The 23,782-nt window shown below is 27.8% G+C and overlaps 3 protein-coding genes across 9 annotated transcripts; 2 read left to right on the forward strand and 1 right to left on the reverse strand.

Moving 5' to 3' along the window:
- Positions 1-1,505: 1,505 nt before the first annotated feature.
- Positions 1,506-10,079, forward strand: LOC132942696 (DDB1- and CUL4-associated factor 8-like protein 2). Of its 6 annotated transcripts, none has more exons than XM_061011312.1 (11): positions 1,506-2,246; positions 2,375-2,532; positions 3,764-3,962; positions 4,023-4,201; positions 4,258-4,507; positions 5,466-5,716; positions 6,019-6,208; positions 6,291-6,627; positions 7,925-8,055; positions 8,111-8,249; positions 8,390-9,034. In XM_061011312.1, the coding sequence occupies exons 3-10, from the start codon at positions 3,768-3,770 to the stop codon at positions 8,228-8,230; spliced, it is 1,653 nt and encodes a 550-aa protein (XP_060867295.1). In that variant the 5' UTR covers positions 1,506-2,246; positions 2,375-2,532; positions 3,764-3,767; the 3' UTR covers positions 8,231-8,249; positions 8,390-9,034. The 6 variants fall into 6 exon arrangements, with proteins under 6 accessions (XP_060867295.1, XP_060867296.1, XP_060867293.1 ...); XM_061011310.1 differs by lacking the exon at positions 8,390-9,034 and adding an exon at positions 9,080-10,079 and having other exon boundaries at positions 1,513-2,246; positions 2,357-2,532; positions 8,111-8,233; XM_061011309.1 differs by lacking the exon at positions 8,390-9,034 and adding an exon at positions 9,080-10,079 and having other exon boundaries at positions 1,513-2,246; positions 8,111-8,233.
- Positions 10,080-16,371: 6,292 nt separating this feature from the next.
- On the reverse strand, positions 16,372-17,935 carry LOC132942697 (BOS complex subunit TMEM147). The gene is made up of 4 exons (XM_061011315.1): positions 17,630-17,935; positions 17,438-17,570; positions 17,090-17,311; positions 16,372-16,678 (listed from the first exon to the last, which is right to left on the reverse strand). Exons 1-4 carry the CDS (start codon positions 17,704-17,706, stop codon positions 16,412-16,414), a joined length of 699 nt encoding a protein of 232 aa, XP_060867298.1. The 5' UTR covers positions 17,707-17,935; the 3' UTR covers positions 16,372-16,411.
- A 2,759-nt stretch (positions 17,936-20,694) lies between these two features.
- On the forward strand, positions 20,695-22,307 carry LOC132943405 (N-terminal Xaa-Pro-Lys N-methyltransferase 1). 2 transcript variants are annotated; one of them, XM_061012384.1, is made up of 4 exons: positions 20,695-20,813; positions 20,970-21,331; positions 21,405-21,516; positions 21,631-22,307. In XM_061012384.1, the coding sequence occupies exons 2-4, from the start codon at positions 21,007-21,009 to the stop codon at positions 21,854-21,856; spliced, it is 663 nt and encodes a 220-aa protein (XP_060868367.1). In that variant the 5' UTR covers positions 20,695-20,813; positions 20,970-21,006; the 3' UTR covers positions 21,857-22,307. The 2 variants fall into 2 exon arrangements, with proteins under 2 accessions (XP_060868367.1, XP_060868366.1); XM_061012383.1 differs by having other exon boundaries at positions 20,736-21,331.
- The last annotated feature ends 1,475 nt before the right edge of the window (positions 22,308-23,782 follow it).

Genomic DNA, 23,782 nt, shown 5'->3' on the forward strand with positions numbered 1-23,782 from the left:
TTTTAATCATGATATGTGAGCTGGACTAAGATGGTGCTCAGTTTCTCTCTAGTTAAAAACCATAGAATTTCCCATAAAAGAAAACAGAGTTTATCTGATACATTTTATAGGTATTTAGCTTTACATAATATAAAAGTACATCTTAACATAAGGGTGCTAAGATCTTTATTGGAGTGATATTAAGATAATACTAGAGAAGTAGAAGGTGTTATAAATAATATATATACATATAAATATAAAATGTAACTATTGTTGAAAAAACTGGTATTTTACAATATCCTTAGGATAGGTTAGGTTAGGTTAGGATATTATCCTAATAAACTATAAAGGGACATTGATACAATAAACCAGGGAATATAATATCTAAGCTGATATTATATTAGTTACTTAGGGCCGATTTCACCAACACAGTTAATCACGGTTAAAGTTAACCGGAGTTTTAATCGGCCGAATTTGGCTGGTTAAATATCTGTTATCAGCCGATTAAGCGTTAACCGTGATTAACTGTGTTGGTGAAATCGGGCCTTACAGTATTATATATCTAAAGTATAGTGCTTAACAAAAATTACATTTTTTTTTAAATTATGAGTGACAATGACTCAAGTGATTGTGATGAGCGTCCTGTATTTCTGGTCAAGCTAACTTTTTTTATATAATATGTGTATTTGTAAATTTATGTTTTATTATTCATCGCTTGAACCATTTAATTATTTTAGATTCTAAGCAGAACGATGAATGTATTGATTTTACAATGATAATATGTGCATAAAAGTGTGATTTACATTTTATAATATATCCATAACCCATAATAAGTTTTTACCTGAAGATTTTAGATTTTTAATTGTTATTTGTTAATTAGGTTAATTATAACAATATTTTATAAATATTTAATAAGAATTTGATAAGAATTCGGACCAGTGATAAAAAATTATAACTGATAATCTTAATCAATAGTTCGAATTCTTACCTAAAAAAAAAATCAATAAGTACGGTAATATTGTTCAAAGTACAGTAATTTTGTCATATTTTCCCCGCTGAATATTATATAAATAAATAGATTAGTTTCTTGCGTCAATATGAATTGTGGAATTGTAAAGTTAAAAATAATCAAATTAAATTTATTTTATCAATATCTACTAAAAATTTACTACAATAATATCCAAAGTAGTATTTAAATCTGAGAATAATCAATAATTATAGGCATCATACATTCATACCTTTTCAATAAATATAGTTAGGTTTGTTTGGCACATTTAACATATTATTATATATTAAATTTATTTCTTATAGCACAGTAAGTATACTTTCACTAATATTAAAGCTGCATTTAACTCCAAAAATTTAAATAATAATATTAGTAATCATGAGTATGTACCTACTGTGAAAGTGTGAAGTATAAAGCATAGAATAGAGGTTAAAGTATTGGTATAAAGTATAAAGTTAAAAGTATTAAAATTAAAATTTAAAATATGAATATTATATATGATGATTAATGATCATTGATCAATAAATGATAAAAACCTAACTTCACCGATTAAAAGCTAACTAAACAGGGTTTTATTTTATAGAAGGCAAAATTTCTCGCTATACATTTTTTCAATCATATGAAAAAGATTTTTATATTTTTGATTTATTCGCTGGTCAACGCCGCGGGAATTGGGATTTTTTCTAACTTTTGTAGGTTGGCATAAGCATTATTTTTTTTTCTTATCAAGTTCGCTGTTATCAATTGTTATCAAAATCGGGAAAACTGTACCCGTCCCGCTGACTATCAACAAACATTGGCAACGCTGGTTAGTTCTATAAAACGTTTCCCGCTACAGAATTCCCTCACGGTGTAGTGTGAAGTGTGAAGTGTGAACCGTATAGTAATATAGTGATACTCTATGGTTTGAACCCGGCTTTAGTCCGGAACACCATTACAAAGCACTTTATAATAATCGTGGTCCGCAATGAGATCATAATAATAATGTAATAATTTAAATTCAGCTGCACTTAAAGTTAATAACGATAACGGATAAAGACATCATAAATTTCAGACTTCTTAACAGTTATAACTTATGAGTTAATTATTATTATTTACTTATTTTTAGTCTTTTAGCATAGTCCGTAATCCGTGTTTTGTGACCGTGACTACTGACCACAACTACCCTGAGCTCGGCCACGAAAGAACTGTGAAATGAAGAATTGAAATTAATTTGTTAGCTCTAATCTAATTCTCTACTATAGTCGGCGATGAAGGATTGGTGAGATAGTGGGCACATACATAATATTATGTTTTCATACCGTGTGCATAAATTACATTTTAAACGTATTCGCTTGTTGGTGTATCATGTATGTTAATAATATAATATAGGTACTATTGATCTTGCAGTGTGTTATGATTTTGATCTCCATAATTGTTGAGAGAAATTTTATGCTCTATTGACTTGAGAGTACCTAATTCAATTCGCCTCTACCACAGACCACAGTTGAGTACGGCCTCAAATAACAACTTTTACAATTGTACCCCTTATTATCATTTATCATCTTGTAAGTAATATTATTGTTAATTTAAATTGTATTTTATTATTTTACAATATTATTCATTTGACATGTTGGTTTAATTTGTCTGCATACTGTGTATTAAAATAGTTGTTTTGTGAATAAAAAATGTGAAATTTATATCATAATATAATGTTACTGCTTGTGTTTAGTTGTGGGTATATGTAGATAATTATTGTTATTGCTAGAGCGCGGATTTGTATGCATTTGCATATTTATTCTGGTTGATCGTATGATATACTAAGTTTGCACAAAATTAGTTTCATGACATAATAATGTAAAAAATGAAACTTTTTTAGTGCATATTTTTTAATATTTCGACATTTATCTACATATAAGAGCTTATTTTACCATTTTAATTGCATATTTCCATTGTAATGTACTAATATAAGAAAAAAATATTATATTTAGGTTAGGTTAGGTTTTGATTAATATCAAAATAAATTAATAGGTATACTTATAGGTATAAATGGTCTTCCCAAACATTTTTTACATTAATTGATTCCTATTTTTTTAAGTACCTACCTACTATTGTAGAAAATTAAGCTTAATTTTTAAAACAACTTATTGGAAATACTAAACAAATGATACATAAGTTGAATATTAGATATACTTATAAGTCCAGAGGTCGATAAATTCAATAATTATAGTTTGTTAGTAAAGTTATTTAAAAGAGATTAACAAATGTTTTAACTTGTAACGACTTGTAACATGCACAGGGTTAGTCATTAAATCCAGACATAATTTTTTTATTTTAATACTATTATTTTGTAGATATTAATTTATTTAATTTCTATAAATAATATAATAAAAAGATAGTTTTCTAGTTTCTTATTAGTTGGTACGTTGTAATGTTTTAATCATGGATATCAGAAGGGGTCAAATTGTTTAGCATTCATTTATTATTATAGAAAACAATTAAAATTAGCAAAGTTTGGTATATGTTTATTATTTATTACATATATCAAAGATTTCAAATATCAATTTATGTAGCATGTTATAAGCATTTTAGATTTTAAGTGATATTTGTGCCAATTTGCTTATACAATCTGATTTATTTTATGTGTTTATTAAATCGTAGTTTTATAAGGGAATCATATAGTAACAAAAGTGAAACCGGTTTCAACTTAACTTGAATCTATATACCTTTATATTTCTAATTATAAATAAAATATCAAATTGTTTTACCAGTGTTATACATTATTTATTATGTCCATAGAAATATGTCTGACGCTGACTCAGACTTATCAACAGATGGTGACAATAACAATGTGTCTCCTTTTTTCGACCATTATTTGGGTAATCCTCGAGGATTCGATTATGAGCCTGTTACTATTGAAACTCTACCTTTTTATACAGATAGTTCTTCAGAAAGTGAAAATAGTTTAATAGATCGTACGCGTCCTCCATCTAGCGATGTAAGTTTTCAAAGTCCGTACCTAATTTATTTTATTTTTATTTTAATTTTATCATTTTAGATTGAAAGATTTTTTGACAGCTCTAATTCAGACGAAATAGATTATATAGACAATGCCCCATCTTTTAGTTCAAGAAATGCATATGTATTTAAAACATATAAACAAGAACAAGTTAAAAAAATCAAAACCACTCTTTCAAAGTCCAGTTATTGGTGTCTTCCTAAAGAATTATATAACAGGTTTATAGTTAAATTTTGTATATTAAGTTAGTAAAATAATTAAGATTTTTTCTTAGAGAAATCGGCCAGTATAACACCCGTGCTCAGTGGGGTTATAAGTTCTATCAATCAGCGGTTGCTGTACATAAACTCAAATTGAGTAAACTCTTAACAGGCCATGAAGGATGTGTAAATTCACTAGACTTTAATAAAACTGGTAACATAATAGCAAGTGGATCAGATGATTTTAAAATATGTTTATGGGATTGGTCAAATGATAAATGTTTACTTAATTATAAAAGTATTCATACTAGAAATATATTTCAAGTAAATTTTATTTTCAGTGTATTATACGAGGCGTGTCCAGAAAGTAAGTGTACTGAGGCTCTCACGGCCATAGGGAATATTTTTTTACTATGTTGGCTACACAGCTGTATAGCTTTACTCCTAACCTTTAAAACAAGACCAGAAACGAGTTTGGTACGTTAAAAACTGTGGCTGCACAAATTTTTCTTGTTAAACATGTCGATCGAGTCTGCCGCCAAGTGCGAAATCCATGCCGTTATATACGTTACCTTTTGGAACGCTATGAACTGGACTGTGATAATTTTCTCAAGTCTATTGTTACTGGATATGAAACTTGGGTTGCACACTATACACCTGAAACCAAGAGACAGTCCGAACAGTGGCGTCACACCACTTTACCCTCAACCAAAAAGTTCAAAACCACCATTTCAGCCAAAATAAAATCATGGCAACAGTGTCTTGGGACCACAAAGGCATCATTTTGATTGAATATTTACCTCAGGGGAGACCATCAACGTAGCAAGGTATTGTGAGACCCTAAAAAAATTGAGGAGAGCTATTCAAAATAAAAATGTCTATTAACGAGTGGAGTCTGACTGCTGCACGATAATGCCAGACCCCACACGGCCAATGTCACGAAGCAATTGTTGGACTCATTTGGATAGGATGTTTTGAACTCCCCAGTATTCCCCCGACCAGGCGCCTTCAGATTACCATTTGTTCATTTCCCCAAAGAAGCACATGGGTGGAAAAAATTTTCAACTGATGAGGAAGTGAAGGGAGTGGTCGACATGTGGACAAAGGAGGTAGCGGCAGAGTTTTTCGAGGCAGGCTTATTATGTAACCACGTAATTTTTTTTTTTAATACATTTTTTTGAAGCTTACAAAAATTGAGTACACTTATTTTCTGGACACGCCTTGTATTTACGTTCTATGTCTTAAAATGGTATTAACTCATTGTTAATTATTATTTCTATAGACTAAATTTCTCACTACACATGGAGATGCCCACGTTGTATCAAGTGGACGGGATGGCTTAGTTGTATTGTCTGCTGTAAGTGATTCTGATTGTATATATAGTAAAATAATAGGACACCATGATCGCTCTTGCAACAAAGTTTGTGTACATCACGAAACACCATATGTGGTTCTCAGTTGTGGAGATGACGGAATTGTTAAAAATATAGATATTCGTGAATCTCCTATTAATGAAAATGAAAGAGTAACCAAGTAAGTAATAAAATTTTTTTTTTACATCATTAATAATTCAAAAAGTACCTACAATATTTTTATGAAATAATCTTTTTAAAATTTTTTAAAATACATGCAATTCTAGCATTTTTTAATCTTTAATTGTGCTTCCTTGTGTTTATTGGCGAATCCACCAAATTTTTTTTTGTCTAAACATTGAACAATATAATTAATAATCATTGATAAACAATTATTAATTGGTATTTAAAAATTAATTAAATTCTGATAAGGTTTTGCTAGAAAATATAGTTTATGTAGGTATCTATTATTTTGTTGATTAGTATACTACATGTCAAAAGTGTTCATGGTACTCCTATGCATCTATATGGTATTGACATTAATCCTTTGAAGCCATATGAGTTTATTGTAAATGGTAATGATGAATATATAAGAATGTACGATAAAAGACAACTAATTGAGGATCCAATTAAAGTATTCCATCGTGAGCTTAAGCATACCAAATTAAAAAAAGTAAATAGATTATACAGCTATACTTAACACGTTTTAACTAAATTTTTCAGTATTTTGTAATTTTTGTAATAAATGTTTACAGATGGATCATATTGCTATTCGTAATAATAGAACTGATGATAATGTTATTGATGGCAGTGATAATAGTGATCTTGATGACACTGATCATAGTGATGATGATGTGGCTGACAATTCTAATTCTAATTCTAGTCCAAGCAATGTTGATTCTGACATTGATGACGAGGAAGAGAATTTAAGTTCACATCCTCACTATCGACACATTACATCTGCTGTGTACAGTTATTGTGGAACTGAAATTTTAGCTTCTTATAGTGAAGATGACATTTATCTATTTGATGCTAATGGTCGATCCAATTCCGTACTACACAATTATGGTGGCCATATGAATAGAATGACTGGTATTTAATTTAATTTATTTTATGGTATCAGCGCTGCGTTTGTATTTTTCCCCACGCCCACATGTAACTTAGATAAAGTGCATTTACGCAAAATCATTTGAGTAAATTTACTCTAAAATTATTCAAATATCAATATTTTTGAGGCTATGAGTATGAAATGTCGATTTGTCTAAACTTTTTTTAAAAACAATTTAATATCCATATAAAATTACAAAAAACAATTATATTTTTAGAGTTGAAGATTAAGTCAAATGATTATAAAATATATAATTGTTATAAACTAGCAATTGGGATAACTGCTTAGTTTATAAGTTGCAGGTAGCAAGACTGTTGGTAGAGGATTTCTTAGGTAGAGTTGACGAAATAATTAGACTGGTTGAAAGTTTAAGTTGTTTATTGAATTCTTCTGCATAAAATATTTTAAGTCTAATTTGACAAAGTTGTTATGTTGTCTTTCGTGAAAGTGCTCGTCTGTACTATGATGTCACACGTCTAATCTACAGGCCGTTTCGGGTCTGGTTTTATAGGGCTTACTGCTCTCCCATTTCCCCCTAGTCTATCGACTTATCTGTGGACTTCACAGGACGTTGTTTAATTAATTATCGATATATTCCGACGCCTGATTAATCCGAGAATCGTGTCCTGTTGTGTTTGCAATATATGTTATACGACATCCCTCAATATTTAGATACTGTGCATTATATATATATAATATATATGTATATTTTGTAAGCAATTTGTAAATATTATATTCATACATTTATGATTTATGATTAAGGCGAGGTTGTAGAACCTATTGTAATGCGAGTTCAAGATCGCATTGCCCTCTCGTTATATTCCCATAGGTTTTCTAATCGTATACCTATATGATTTTGATTAATTTAGTCGAATTTCTATGTGCTGATATTTATATAATCTTTATGTTGCCAAATGTAGCCGAAGGCGAAACGATCACAATAATATATCATGCATATTATTGGGTTCGTTACATAATCAATATGTCAAACCCTCGAAAACATCATCCTCTATCATTTTTGTAATAGGTAATTTGCTCTACCACTACTCAAACAAAAAAACCATTTTACACAAATGCATTTTATTTATGTTGCATGTGGGTCTGAGATAGAAAACAAACATGCGTGGCTTTTATTAGTTAAGTTTTATACTTATAATATTAGTTTCTCTTATTAACGGCTTTTCCTTTTATAATTTTAGTGACTTATTATATAGATGCTTCAATGCTTCATACATATTAGTTGTACTTATATTACTATAGTATAATTAATTTTGGTTCTAGTCAAAGGTGTCAATTTCTATGGACCAAGAAGTGATTACGTGGTATCTGGATCAGACTGTGGATACTTGTTTATATGGGATAAAAAAACTGAAGCTATTGTCCTAAAAAAACGTGCTGATAAAAAAGGAACTGTAAGTTTGATATTTAACTTCAAAATTATGTTCCTTATCATTTTTTTGTTTTTAGGTTAATGTATTGGAAGGACACCCACATATGCCAACCCTGGCATCTAGTGGTTTAGATAAGACCATTAAAATATGGGAACCTTTAAATACATCTCATCGGCTGAATAAAAAAAAGACCTAATTGGTAAATTGATGTACTTATAGTAGAAATTCGCTAGACTAAACCGGTTTAAAATTATCCCACATTATCCCGCACCGGGATAATGAACCATGTAAATGATATGGTCCAAACATCCCGGTGCATTATTTTTCACACCGGTTTAGTCTAGCGAATTTCTACATACAGTGCATAACAGGAAGACCTGACATTTTAAACCATTTATATTCTAAATAACATTATTATTTTTTTCTCCAAATGCTTCCACTATACATATAGTATGACATTGAAAGTAAAAAAATTTAAATGTGATATAAACTTTTTTTGAAAAATTTAAAATAGCTAATTTGTAAATTTGGTTTTAAAATAATGTTGATTTATTCAAGTCATTTAGTTTAGTTGAAATTTCATTATTTATGTTAAGTAAATTTTATCCAGTTGTATATACATGTTTTACATTTTATGTAAAATCGGAAATAGGTATTTGTTAAAATCTAAATATTTTTTTTTAAATAGTTATTACTTTTCAAATTAATTAGTTACTTCATAATAATTTGGAATTTAAAAAAATAATAAAAAATAAACCACTTGACTTAGATGATTGTTTTTACAATCAAAAGTTTTCTAAAAACTAGATTTACAAATGAATTATTTTCAAATTTTCAAAACAAAATTTTAAGCAGCTATAATTTTTTTTATTTTTAGTTTAACAAGTTATAAATTATAAATTTAAAAAAAAATGAAACAATATTGATTAGAACAAAAGTTATTTAATTTGTCTGGTATTCCTGTATTACATTCTATATATTGACTATTGAGTATTTTAATAAATATTTCATTATTAATTAAATAATTAAAAATCTTATGTTTTAGTTATAATTGTTATAATCTAACTCTAAGGACTACTAAGGTTTGTTCATACCTTAAAAGACTTGTTTGTGCACACCTTTCTGGCCGGTATGGTGAGCCAATTCCCACTTGGCCAAATACCATACAGACTCTATTAAGCCGAATTTCATATAATTAACCATCATAAAGGACTGAAATTACATTTAGCAATTTTATGTTTACTTTTAAGAAAATTGTTATTCTAATTATTTTTTTTAGATATTTGTACTATATAATAATACATAGTATAACTGTATAAATGATAATAAGAAATTAATTATTTATTTTATAAAATTAATTACATTTATATATGAATTTAAAATAAAAAAAAATTTATTAATTAATTCACCTTAAAAAAATATTTAAATTAAATTTTTTTTTATTCGTCAATAATTTATTATATACTTAAGAGGATGCCACACAGACATTTGTTATCTCCGTCTTACAAGTGTGTAACATAGCAAATTTACGTTTAGCTCTGTTAGTTTAAAAATTAGAGTGAATCGGCCTATTATGAGATTATTGTCTGTGTTTGTATGTTGGTTTTTTACAATTCTACAGTTTTTAAGTGGGTTATGAACATTTTTAATTAACACTATATTATATACGCATAACTTTCTAAAAAATTTAACTATCTTAAAAAACCAACATACGAACACAGATAATGTTCTTACCATCAAGTTTAATAATAGATCGAATCACTCTAATTATTAAACTAACAGAGTTGAATGTTATCTGCTAAATGTAAATTTGGTATGTTACCCATTTGTAGGACGGAGACAACAAATGTCCGTGTGGCGTCCTCTTAAATTTATATTTTATGAAATTATCACACATGTATAGATGGTCAATATTGGTCATGAATCATTATACCATAAAGTCGTGTGTTATATGACTCATAATGTCTTAAGTACTAATTTTTACCTGTATTTATTATTGTTTGAAAATCAAAATTGTATCATAATATAATCTAATCTTTCTATAAGACGAAATAGTACATATCAGGCATTATTACCTTATAACCTTTTTTCAACGTAATATTTATTACCAATTTAACAATCAGTATTCACTATTCAGTAAGTTGATTCTAATTTTCCTTCATTTGTTTGTTTCTGCCCCCATATATTGATGTTGGCTAACAGTGATATCGCTTAATAGATTTCGGCACTATGGATTCAGACTAATAAATTTAGCTCATTAGTTGATTCAGCTCGTCGTGCATAACCCTTTCTGATCTATGTCAAAAATCTTCAACATTTAATCCAAGGTTCCTCATGATTTTCATGAATTGTACAGGCTCAAAACTGTTCAATATTACATCTAATATTATTTTCTAATTAAAATGAAATTTCTAAAATATTCGACTGATTTTAATTTATACAGCAAACCCATTCACATCGTTAAATAGTTGGGGGTTACGACTCGTTGAGCAACACTTGATTATGTGGGGCAAGGATTTGTCCCCAATAACCCAAATGGTCACCTATTTGGGAGTCAGCAATTTTTGACCTCAGCGCACACACTAACTGAGGCCAACAACCAAGCCCCAATATTATTAATTTAAATACTATAAACTAAATATTTAATTTAATACTGTTTTATACATTGAATATATATGTATTTATTGTACATAATATGTAATGTCACATTTACATGTTATCCATTTTAAAAAGGAGTTTCCCTATCATGTAAAATCTAAGGCACAAAAATAAAAATTTATAAATATGAAAAACACATTTTATTTATTATATTACTATTTTATATATTATACTGAAATTTTAAAGTAAAAAAAGTTAGGAATTAAGTAACTGCTCTGCTGTACAGTAGATGTAGAGTATTGTCATTGAGGTATTTAGATCACTGTAATGGATGTGTTAAATTAGAAATCAATGATGAATCGCTGCATGCAAAAAATAATTCTGAGTGGACACAGTCTGTCAGCTTATACTAAGTATATTTTATTATATATTAAATATTTATTTGGTTTTCATATAAATTTCATTTACTATTAGTAATATTGATAGTTAAATTAATTTTTACCTAAAATATCGTATTTATTATACCATTAATTATTATATAGGGGTGTCTTCAAATCAATTCCATGGGGATGGAAGAGGGGCAAACACAATTTACTCTTGTATACAGCTTTGCTAAACAAAAACTTAAAATGTATATGCTTATATTATAATCTATATACTTGATGTCCGTATAGTGTATAATCAGTATAGAAATAATTAACAAAATTTATAAAATTTATTTATATATTAGCAAAAAAAGAACAGCTCACAACATATAGTCGCTCCCTCACCCCTGCTATTATATTATATATTATTGTTATTAACTTTTGAGTCAATATTGACCTACCATAGAACAGTATTTATAGGTGGTATAATTTTTAGGATAGGACAACAACATTTGAATCATGTGAGTTCTTAGTATTTGTATACCTGATTTAAGTATTAAAAACCAGTGAAACCAAAATTATAAAAGAATTGTCAAGTTTTTAAAATAGATAACAATGTTATTTAGAATCACGATTTAAGATATATAGATATATAGATATATAGATGTATATATATCTTAAATTGTGTATAGAATCAAAACATCATAGCCTATCCTAATATACAGGTGTAACACAAGATAATAAAAAAATAAATACTAAAACCTATGACGAAAATTGTGAAAATTATATCATAATATGGTTGGTAATTAATTTAAGAAATATACTCTTGTCAGAAAATTCCCAAAAATAATAATTTGAAAAAAGATATCACGTTCTAAATTAATTTACTCAAAAACATATTTATATATATAAAAAAAAACTAGAAAAAAACTTCTTGACTTAGATAAATGTTTTTACCATTAGAATTGTTTTTATAATCAGATTTTTAAATTGGCTACTTTGATTTTTTCCAAAAAAATGTACATAAAATTTAAGTTTTTTTAGTTTCAGTATTAAAATATAAAAAATTATAATTTTTAGATTCTGAGCAAAGCGGTGAATGTATTGATTTTACAATGATGTGTGTTTTTTTTTTATTTTTAATTTTTTTTAATTTTTTTAAATTTTTTATTTTTGTGTGTCATTACCTTTTAGGACAGTAAAAGTGCTAGGATTTTCTTCAACAGTAACTTTTTTGATAGGAAAGTGAATCTAGTTGGTACTTTGGAGGGTCAAGTAGAAGGTCCCAGTAGTTTTCAAAAGCGACGTGAAAAACAAAAGAAAAATTAAGGAAAAACGGGAATTTTTACGCAAAATCTGTTTTCAAGAAAATCGATTTTGGTTTTTGGTGTAACTGGAAAACAAATGACCGTAGGGATATGACATTTTGACTGAATGTTTATATTAGCATTTTCTATACACCATAAAATTTTGAAAATATTTTGACTCTTTTTGAGCTGTTTACGGACATTGTCAGTTTTCAATTTTTTTAGTTTTTTTTTCTATAAATATCAATACAATTTTATCTGTTGAGTAAAAAAGCTTGAAAATTTAATAGAAGGCTCCTAAATTATTGTTTCAAAGGCAGATGAAAAAAATTAAAAATCCTTAGTCACAGTTTTTATTTATAAAGTTCAAATTTTGACAAAATACGGAAAAATCACGAAAATTAGCAAATTATTTTGAGTTGAGAATTCATAAAAATTTTTCTTTTTAAATCTAAGATTTTTAAATGTAATATAAGATTACTCATAAGTATGTCTACCTTTATCAAAAAAAAAATGTCTACAAGAAACTTAAATTAAATTTTTATGAAGGTCTGAAATTTATATTTTTACAACATTTGATATTCACTTGATTTCTCATGTAACAATTTTCTTATTTTATTGTAATTGAAAAACGAATGACCGTAGGTACTTGAAAATTTCACTGAATGTTTATATTAGCATTTTCTATACACCATAAAATGTTGAAAATATTTTGACTTATTTTGAGCTGTTTACGGACATTGTCAGTTTTAAATTTTCTATATTTAAATCTATAAATATCAATAAAAAATTTTTTGTTGGGTAAAAAAGCGTGAAAATTTAATATAAGGCTCCTGATATATCGTTCTAATAGCAGTTAATTTATAAATACATAGGCACAATTTTTTTTTATAAACATTTAAAGTTCAAATTTTGACAACATTTATCAAATTTATATTTTAATAATTATTTTGTTGTTAAAAATTTATAAAATGTTTAACTTTTATGGCTAAGGATTGAACATTTAAAACAAGGCTCCATGTAAATAAGTTATATATAAATTACTTTATTCACAATAATATCATCAAATATACTTGGTAATATCATAGGCTGACTGACCGTTTTCGCTCAGAATCGTTTTTCTTATACAATGATATTATATCATTGAATTCAAATTTAACACCATCCATTACAGTAACCCACTTGTAACCTACTGTACAGCAAAGCGACATCCACTTATCCACCTTTTTTATTTTAAACTTGTAGTGCAAGTGACTATAAATTATGCATACAAAAAAGTTTATAAATATTCATTAGAACTAAAGTTTAGGTCAAAAGTCTGGTCTTCCCGTTACAACCTGTATACATTTTTATAAAATGAAAAATAATTTATTAAAATTTTTTATAATTCAACATTTTCGTTGTACACTACATTATTTAATTATGAAAATTAGAGTTCAGTTCTTTTATTTCAATGCCTGACAATGTTCAACACAATCAAGTTATAAATTGTGTCATAAGTGCATACTAGAACACAACTATTTATTTGCCTTTTTCATGCTTTTGATGTTCTTTGTAATTTTTGATCTTTTTCTAGAAATATAACAAAAACAAATTAAATTTTCGTTAAAAACTAAAAAAAAAAAAGTTGGTTAAGTGGATGTAGCTCTGTACAGTAGGTTACAAGTGGGTCACTGTTATGGATGGTGTTACATTTGAATTCAATGATATAATATCATTGTATAAGAAAAACGATTCTGAGCGAAAACGGTCAGTCAGCCTATGATATTACTAAGTATATTTAAGAATAAAGTAATTTAAATATAAACTATTTACGTAGAACCTTGTTTTCAATTTTCAATCTTTAGCTATAAAAGTTAAACATTTTATAAATTTTTAACTACAAAATAAAACTATAAATTTGATAAATGTTTTCAAAATTTGAACTTTCAATGCTTATAAAAAAAATTTGTGCCTATGATATTACTAAGTATAGAGTAATTTAAATATTAACTATTTACGTGGAAACTTGTTTTAAATTTTCAATCCTTAGCAATAAAAGTTGAATATTTTATAAATTTTTAACTACATAATAATTACCACATTTTAAATTTGATAAATTTTGTCAAAATTCGAACTTTAAATGCTTATAAAAAAAAATTGTGCCTATATATTTTTAACATTTTTTAACTGCTATTAGAACGATATGTCAGGAGCCTTATATTAAATTTTCACGCTTTTTTACCCAACAAATAAAATTTTATTGATATTTATAGAAAAAAAAAAATTTAATTAAAAACTGACAATGTCCGTTAACAAAATTGTTATTTTTATAATTTAAGTTAAAATTTTGACAAAATGTATCAAACTCTAGAAAATATTTTAATTTATCCTTTTTTAAATAATAATAAAATGTTCAATTTTTATGGGTAAGGATTGAAAATTTAAAACGGGTTCTCATAAATAGTTCATACTGTAACCAAAAATCTATAAACACTGTTCTTTTTTACAGTCCTTATAAGTTCAAATTTGGACAAAATTACATATTAAAAACAAGAATAATGATTTTAGTTATTTTGTTGAATTTTAAAAATATTATTTGTGGGTAAATGAAACTTTTAAAGTACATTATTATATTTTAATATTTTATACACAAATTGATATTTTCAAATGTATTATTTTTGACAAAATTAAATTTAACCTATTGTTAAATTTATGTACTAATGTCTAATAGTAAAATAATTTACTTTAATCACAATAATATCTTCAAATATACATATTATTATTACCGTCTGCGCATAGAATTGTTTTTCGTACACAATATGATTTTATATAATTGAAATCAAATTTAAAACTATCCATCACAGGGACTAATTGTAGCCTAATGGCTACTGTGCAGTAGAGCGACTTCCACTTACCCGCTTTTCATCTTTTAATCGTTTACATTAAAGTTAATTTTGAAAATAATCGTTCACATGCGTGTACAGCTTGTGACTGGTATTACTACAAACTTCTTTAATATGTTACTAAATTGTTCAAAAATACTTTGTTTATCCGAGTTTTATCCACTAAGTATGCATGGCATTTTAGCGCCCAAGTTAACTTCAATTTATTTTGATATCGCTTCATGTTTTTGTAACAACTTTATTTCATGTACCTACGGTCATTTTTTTAAGGGTTGCACCAAAAACCAAGAAAACAGATTTTGCGTACAAATTTGTACACAAGGTCATCACACAATCCCACTGCATGCAACATACGGATTTTTATAATTTAACATGGGCCAATCCATTATTTTTTAATTAATAACCAGACCTTGGATTTTATATAATTTGTTAATTATTATGAAATACAGATAAAAATAGTAGAATTAGCTATATATCAGATTCCAACATAATGTTGTTTGTTGCAATTTTCTATATTTGTATGGTATATTATAATGTATAGTGCTTGTTCAAGATTTATTATGTTATAGTATAGTTCTTGTTAGTGCTACAAATTTAAAAGTTCCGTTTATAATAAATAATAATTATAAAAGTTGTGAAATTTAAATTTAAAATCCTTGTATATGAATGAAATTATTAGAGAGAATGATGGCTTCAGTATATAACATACTGAAGCCTGGAGCTCCCTCAAGACAGATAGGTACATTAATTATGGACTAATATTAATTCCTTTCGCTGCTTACTACAATACTTTTTGTATAATATGAATGTTAGTTATGTTAAAAATATGAATACTTAGGTGACCAGCTAAGACCTGTTTTGATACATGATAGTATACAATAAATGTTTAAAGAGAATGTACATATAAGCTTTTCTGTCTTCATCTTTTCTAAGATTTGATACCATTGACTTTTTCTAAATTATATTTGATAGTAAATTTATAGTTTTGATGAAATTTCAAATTTAATTTCAAAATTACAGATGATTTATGATTTAAGTTGACTAAGCCGCCGCTTATCACCCAGATACTTGCAAGTATTTGAAGAATTATGTATACATAGTACATACAAAATTATCAATATTAAATATGTTATTTTTATCATTGTAAAATATGTATGATATAAAATAAAAATAGAATAAAAATAAGTTTGTAGATATTTGTATAATTATTTTTAATTTCTCTTTAATACATTCCAATTAATGTTGAAAGTCTAGTGTAATATTTTAACATAATTAAACCTAGAACAATTGTGTAAACTCCTTTGATAGCGATTATAGACCAGGGATCAATTAAAAGCCAAGCAGCTAGAGAGTCTATAACCACTGAACGGTAAACAGACAGTAACAGAAGAATGCTGACAGCAGCAAATGGCGAAAATTTTGATTGTAGTTTATTTAAGTCATGCCTGGACCATAACCAAACTAATGCAGCAGTCATTATATGATGCATCTAAAAATAATTAATATACAATTAACATTTTACATAATATTTATAATTATGAAAAAAGACCTAAACATAAAATAGATTTTACAATTTATTATTTACAAGTTCAATATATAAGGGGGCTGTAGTCAGTCGTGTTTTAAGAGGATGTGATACCCGCATGTGTTGTCTCCGTCTTACAAGTACGCAACATACCAAATTTTACGCTCAGCACCCTTTAATGAAACAAAACAGTTTTTACACCCAAATATGCAACGGTAAGACAGCTTCTTAATAACAAAATGCATCTATTTATATACATAACTTCAATAATAAAAATAAACGTTGATACATTGACATCAAATATAAGGTTCGTTTTTCAGTAATCTTAATTTCCATAAACTTTTAAACTATTAATTACTATTTAAATTTTCTCACCAAATTTATATTTGATTCTAAACATTTTTGTGTATACTTCCAATCAAATTCAGTGCCTCTTGCACCTACCCATAAGAGTAGAAATCGTGTCAACAATATTTCAGCACCGGCCCAGCCAATGCCAGCCGTCATTACCTTCGCATGCCCTTTGCCAGGTATGCTTTGCAATATAACATATATTCCAGCAATATCTGCTAAATCAACGGAGCTTTTGAAAAAATTCTAAAAACAAATTTATCATGGTAAAATGACAATCAATTATTAGTCGATTCACTTTTTTTACATACTCATTATGTATGTGAAAAAAGGGTATGGGTGTTAATGCATTTGATAATTGCATGTCATTACCGATAAACTCAATGTCGTTATAGACGCCTCGTTGGCCGGAAAGAACGTTGCTAATATTAACATCTTGCACAGTTGGGTAAACGCATAGATAATGCCACCTTGTATGCACTTCCAAAATGCTCCATATTCAGAACTGAAAAAAAAGCTAATGAAAACCACCGGCAGCAGAAGCACAATATCTTGTTTACTCACAGATTTGCGTATTTGTACGTTAAATAGTGTGGCACGTACAATAGAGTGACACAATTACCAAAATGATACAAAGTCATTTTTGGTGAAATCAATAGAATTTGCAAATCAATACGAAAATCGCAGGCCGAAGTTAATTTAAAAGATATTATACATTGCAGACGTAAGTGAAAAAAGTGAATCTAACCGGCAGCCGCATCAATTAAATATTTATTAATATGCCAACCATGAAGATTAGAGATAAGGAGACCAAACTCCTTTCACAGAATAGATGAAATTTTAGTGTTCAAAATAGTGCTCCGTTGATAAAAATAATGCCGCCCGTTCATAAAGTGGCCCCCTCGACAAAAGTCGCACGTTTATTCTGCCACCAAGAGCGCGTCGTTCGATAGCAGTGCTACGTTTTACAATTATAGTTATAGCATGTCAATGTATAGTCAATGTGTATTAGTATTCAGTAATAATGATTATGTTATAGATATTGTATAATGTCTATGGATTATGTACGATTTATATAGTAGGATTTTCGAATTAAACTTGATTTATTATTCCTTACAAATAATTTATGATCTGTATCAGACCCAAAACATATATACAGGAGTAGGGGGATCTCGGTTAAAATTGGTTTCAATAATAAAAACAAAATATATATTATAATTATTAGCTTTTAAACACAATGACGGTAATTTGTGTTTTATATTTTTGCACCTACACATTAAAAATGGTTAAGTGTTTTTTTGTACCAGGGTGTAATACTGTTTATGCTCTAGATGTCAAACAATAAAAGCGAATCGGATTAAAAAATAAAAGTTTGTTTAAAGCACCCAAAGTAAAAAAACAAAATATATTAACCTTATTTATGAACAATCATTTTCCTATTTAATTATTTGTTACATATTATGTTATTTAAAATACAGAGTTTTTAGCAAGAAGGCATAGAACTATACACATAAAAGATAAAATGTCCACAGAAAGGTGTTGTGTGTGAATTGCATTTTGAAGAGACTGATATTCTACTTTTTGACGAAACTATATTTTAAATGTTGGAACGGTAAATGCAATTAAAAGAATTAGATCCATATTAAAAGCAGGGGCAGTTCCGTCTATATTTCCAAACTTACCATTTTATTTAACAGAGCATACAATTAAGATAAAACCTCCTCTTGAAAGGTTTATAAATATTGATATAAAGAGATTTAAACCAATTTTTTTTTAATGGAATTGAAATTTTATTTTAGTGCAACATTATTAATACAATCTTATTGAGTATAAATGATACAAATGAGTAATTGAAATATTTACAATATATTTTAATAGCATGCAAAAAGATGACATCAGCTAATAACATTACCAGGTAAAAAATGTGATATGTAATTATCATTTTTCTAATTTACCTAATATATTATATAATATATTTTATACAAAAATAAATAGTAATAGGTATTAATTTAGTTATTGAATGACGTTTCATACGTATATTTATGTTTCCATAATATATAAATTACTAATACACAATACACATAATGTGATTTTTTTTTTTTTTATTGGGTAACCCGCGGCAACATAGGCCATTGGGTGTGGGGGAGGGCACTGTAGGTTTTTAAATTGGGTAGGTTGGTACACGTGTGTGTTTTTGGCAGAATTTCTAATGGGGCACCCGTAGGTTTCTGCCGTGCCCCGGGTGAGGGGATGGCGGCATTGTTCTCCGGACACCGTGACTCGCCCGAAGAAAAATGCCGCCCGCGGCCAAGGTATCGAACTCGGGTCGACTGCCTTAGTCCGCTCGGCCACTCCGTCCCCCATAATGTGATTTACAGATGTACAGTATTTGTAATTGTGAAATCTTCTGTTATTATCAAAATTACTTTCACCATACAACATTAAGTGCATTACCATAGGTATACTTAAATAATTATATATATTTTGATTTTAATGATTCATATTAGTTGCTAAAATTGAATTTTAATCAGTCTATATATAAAAAAGTATAGTATTTTATTTTTAAGCAAATATACTAAATCTATGTCACATTATTTTTAGAGATTTTTTGGAATGATGCGTTCAGCTTGTGGTTCTAATGGTCATACGGATGCCATTCTTTTTATTCAAATATTTAGGTTACTAAGCACTTGTAAAGCCTTCAAAGGTTTCCGGTGGAGATATGATAAATACTCTTTTGAATATCAAAGACATAACCAACACTAATGAACAACCCCAAAGAATAAATCAATAACTAGATCAAATTTTAGAAAAAGGACATTCTGAAAAAATTGAATTTGTATTATATATTCATGTTCATGATTATGGTTTGCCTGATACATTAAGTTTAGTTTTGTTTTGCTTAGCTGGATACATTGCTTGAAAATCAGCCAGATTTACCAAATGTCAAAGATGTCTTTTAACTTTAAAAATGAACTTAATTTCATCTAAAGACAAACTTATTGATATACGCTCCAAGGGATTTTTGATACGTCCATCAGATTGTATTTTTGTTCTCATATCATCTGTAGAAAAAATAATATTACAGACTTCAATTTCTGAAGTATTAATGTAGATACAATTTTTTCTATAACTTCAAACTTATTGTTAGTTGTGATTTGTGAAGAACACAATATGGATTTAACAAAAAGTATTGTACGCTTTTTTATTACAATGTGTATGCATTTTATTGTAAGACATTTAAATTACAATGAGACTACAAAAAAAAGGAATTGTTATATTTTGTGGTATTATTTAAAGACGTAACCATGTTTCATTTATCATTATTCGTAGTCACTAGGTATAGAATATTTTGAATTTTAAACTTTTTTTATAGCAAACACCTTTTGAACTTAAATTGTATGTTTAGGTATACTTTAACATTACCAGGTAATGAATAAAATATTATAATTTATATTTCATTTGAATTCAAAAAAATCAAAAAGAACGTACATTTATAGTAAAGTACATATTATAATGTGTGGACGTGTGGTAAAACGTAGCCCTGCTATCGAACGACGCGCACCTGGTGGCAGAATAACCTTGCGACTTTTGTCGGGCCATATTTTATATACGGAGCACGATTTAAGATAAGAATCGTGATACGGAGTTTGGTCTCCTTATCTCTAATCATAATGTACTATGTCTCTAATCTTCATGTTCCATACTAATTTATTTTGAATTTATAGTTGTAACTTGTAGAATAATGGTAGGTATCAAAATTGTGCTGTTTGAAATTTTGAATGTGCTTGAGCCGTAATTGTAGTGTTGTAAATATAAAATGATATCCAATCAATGGGATGACCGATTTATATAAGTTGTTTGATTTTTAGTCGAATTTGTTACTAAAAATATTATTTCCTAGTTTACTTATACGATTCTGACGTTGGTGGATAGAAAGTATGGATAAACGATTGGATTACGAGAAGAGTAAAAACTATTGGTCTAATGTCCCTGCTTCGGTGAATGGCATGCTTGGCGGGTTCTCCAATTTGACGATTATGGACATCAAGGATTCTGATCTCTTCCTTAGAAAATTGTTCCAAATGAAAGACGGTCCGTCCAATGGTCGAGTGTTAGACTGCGGTGCCGGCATCGGCAGAATATCCGAGAACCTCTTGTGCAAACACTTCAAATGTGTTGATATGCTGGAACAGGACGAAAAGTTTTTGGAGAAAGCCAAACTGAAATGTCGAGGTGCTAATGTAGAAAACTTTTACTGTTCTGGTAAGTGACAATTTGTTATCATAGAAGGATTATGGAATATATATTAAATAATACCTACAATCACATTGCTCAGGATTACAAGAATTCACGCCCACCGACAATCAAAAATATGACGTCATATGGATCCAGTGGGTTCTTGGTTACCTTACAGATGATGATTTGGTCGAATTCTTGAAAAAGTGTAGGTAAGAAAACCATATTTTTTTTTTTTTTTAATAATAGCAACTGAGAAATTGACGTTTACACATTTGTCTTATTTTTTTGGCTCAAGTAATAATTATGTTTGTTTATTGTTTTAGTAAATTATTAAACACAAATGGCGTTATAGTCGTTAAAGAAAATATTTCTCGAGACGATGAAGGAGAAATAGATTCAGTAGACAGTTCAATAACGAGGAGCTTCATACAATTTTGTATTATATTCCAGCAAGCAAATTTAATATGTAAAGCAAGCAGAATCCAAAAAAATTTCCCATCAGTATTGTACAAAGTTAAAATGTTTGCATTAAAACCAGCTAATGACTAATCAAATTCTTGATAAATATATATTATATATATGTGTAATACTTACAAAATATGTAATTCATGATCCTTTCAGACTTTTAAATCGCCGGTTATCATTAACCACACGTGTGTGGACAATCGAGTACTTGCATATATTTTTAATTATTAACAAATTATTTATTTTGGTCACTAAAGCATCTAAACATCCATTCTATCTAGTCATAAAATATTTATAATGCTAAGTACAACTTAGTATAACTTCATATGTATGCATAGACGCAAATAGCATTTGGAGGGGGGGGCGGGCTAAAGCCTTACTTTTATAATGTTGAATATGCTTAAAACAAAATGTGGGAAATTCCCCCCTATTTGCGCCTATGTATGTATGTATATATGTATGGGTTCCATTGTTATGTATTTGGTACTACAACAGAATTTTGTATGAATTAATAAAGGTCATATCTATATATCTATATTTGTGTAAATAAGATGAACTTTATAAATGTATATATTGACTAACGAACAAAACTTAAATTGCAATTATTTGTCAACTCAATATAACATGAATTTATATTACATTTGTTAAGACTGCCAGTTTGTTAATTCATTAAAAAACTAAACAAGGTGTAATAGCTGATTTAATTATTTTTTTATGTATAATATAAATAATGTGCAAATAAAATTAATGATACATTATCTTTAAAAAATACATTCATTGTTCATATTAGATATTTGCAATTACTTAAATTGTATTTTTTTTGAGATTAAATCACATTAATTGAACTAAATAAATAAGTTACCGGAATAGTTCAAAATTTGAAAGTTATCTATCACTAATTATTTAGAATTTTTTTTAGAAATAAAATAAATATATATATTTACGTAGAGTATAATATTAACCAATGTATAAGGAATACAGCAACTTTCATTATATTTTCAAACATTGATTGTAATTTACTAGGGGTCAATAAATTGGTCTTCAAGTTTTGGTGAAAATACTTAAAATAAACAATGTTCATTAATGCTGCATTGTACCATATAATAAAATTCATTTAAGAACCAGACTAGCAGTGTTGGTTAAATTATTTTTGAAAAGTAATACAATTACGTAAAATATTTGTATTTAAATTACATTCACATTACCTGACATTAGTTTTGTCACATTACTTTACTTTTTTATTTGGGGCTCCAAAAATGTCTATATTACTGACATCAGATAGTATATACAGTCGAGTCGCGATAACTAGAAAAACTTGACAACTCGATTTATTTTTTATTCCCTTAGAAATTCGCATAACACTCAATGTAGTCTTGTTAATTCGAATATAAAATTGTAATGAATAGCTTAGTGGAAGTATATGATTTATATCTGTGATATATGGGTATCTCATAATATTTTGTTTTATCTACTTTAAGATAAAATGAGTAGATATAGAAACTGATTATTAGCGCATTACAATAACAGTAAGTATGTATGGTTAATAATGTTAGTATGTGTCTACCTGTTGTGTCGATTGTGCGTATTTTTAGACATGTCTCAAAAACGAAAATTAAATCATTTAACTATAGCTGACAAAGTGCATGTGATACAATTGGTGGAAAAAGGTAACCGGAAAAAACAAGATATCGCGAAAGAATTTAATATTCCACCAAATACACGCTGTCAACATTTTTAAAAAATAAGGCGGATATTTAAAAAAAATTTGAAGACAATAAAGGTGATAATAAAAGGTCAGAACCAGCCGAATATCCAAATGTAGAGGTATGTTTATTCAAATGGTTTACTCAATGTAGAGATAAAAATATAGTCGGGAATAGTATCTAATTTTAGTCACCTAATTAGAAGGTACCTAGGTTGGACTAGGTTAATATTTATTATTTTTTAAACAATGAACAAAATTCTAAAAGCCCAGTCTTATTAACCTTGAAGCGTGTGCTCTAGGGTTAA

Source organism: Metopolophium dirhodum, chromosome 4 (assembly GCF_019925205.1).
Source record: "Metopolophium dirhodum isolate CAU chromosome 4, ASM1992520v1, whole genome shotgun sequence".
Taxonomy (NCBI): Eukaryota; Metazoa; Arthropoda; class Insecta; order Hemiptera; family Aphididae; genus Metopolophium; species Metopolophium dirhodum.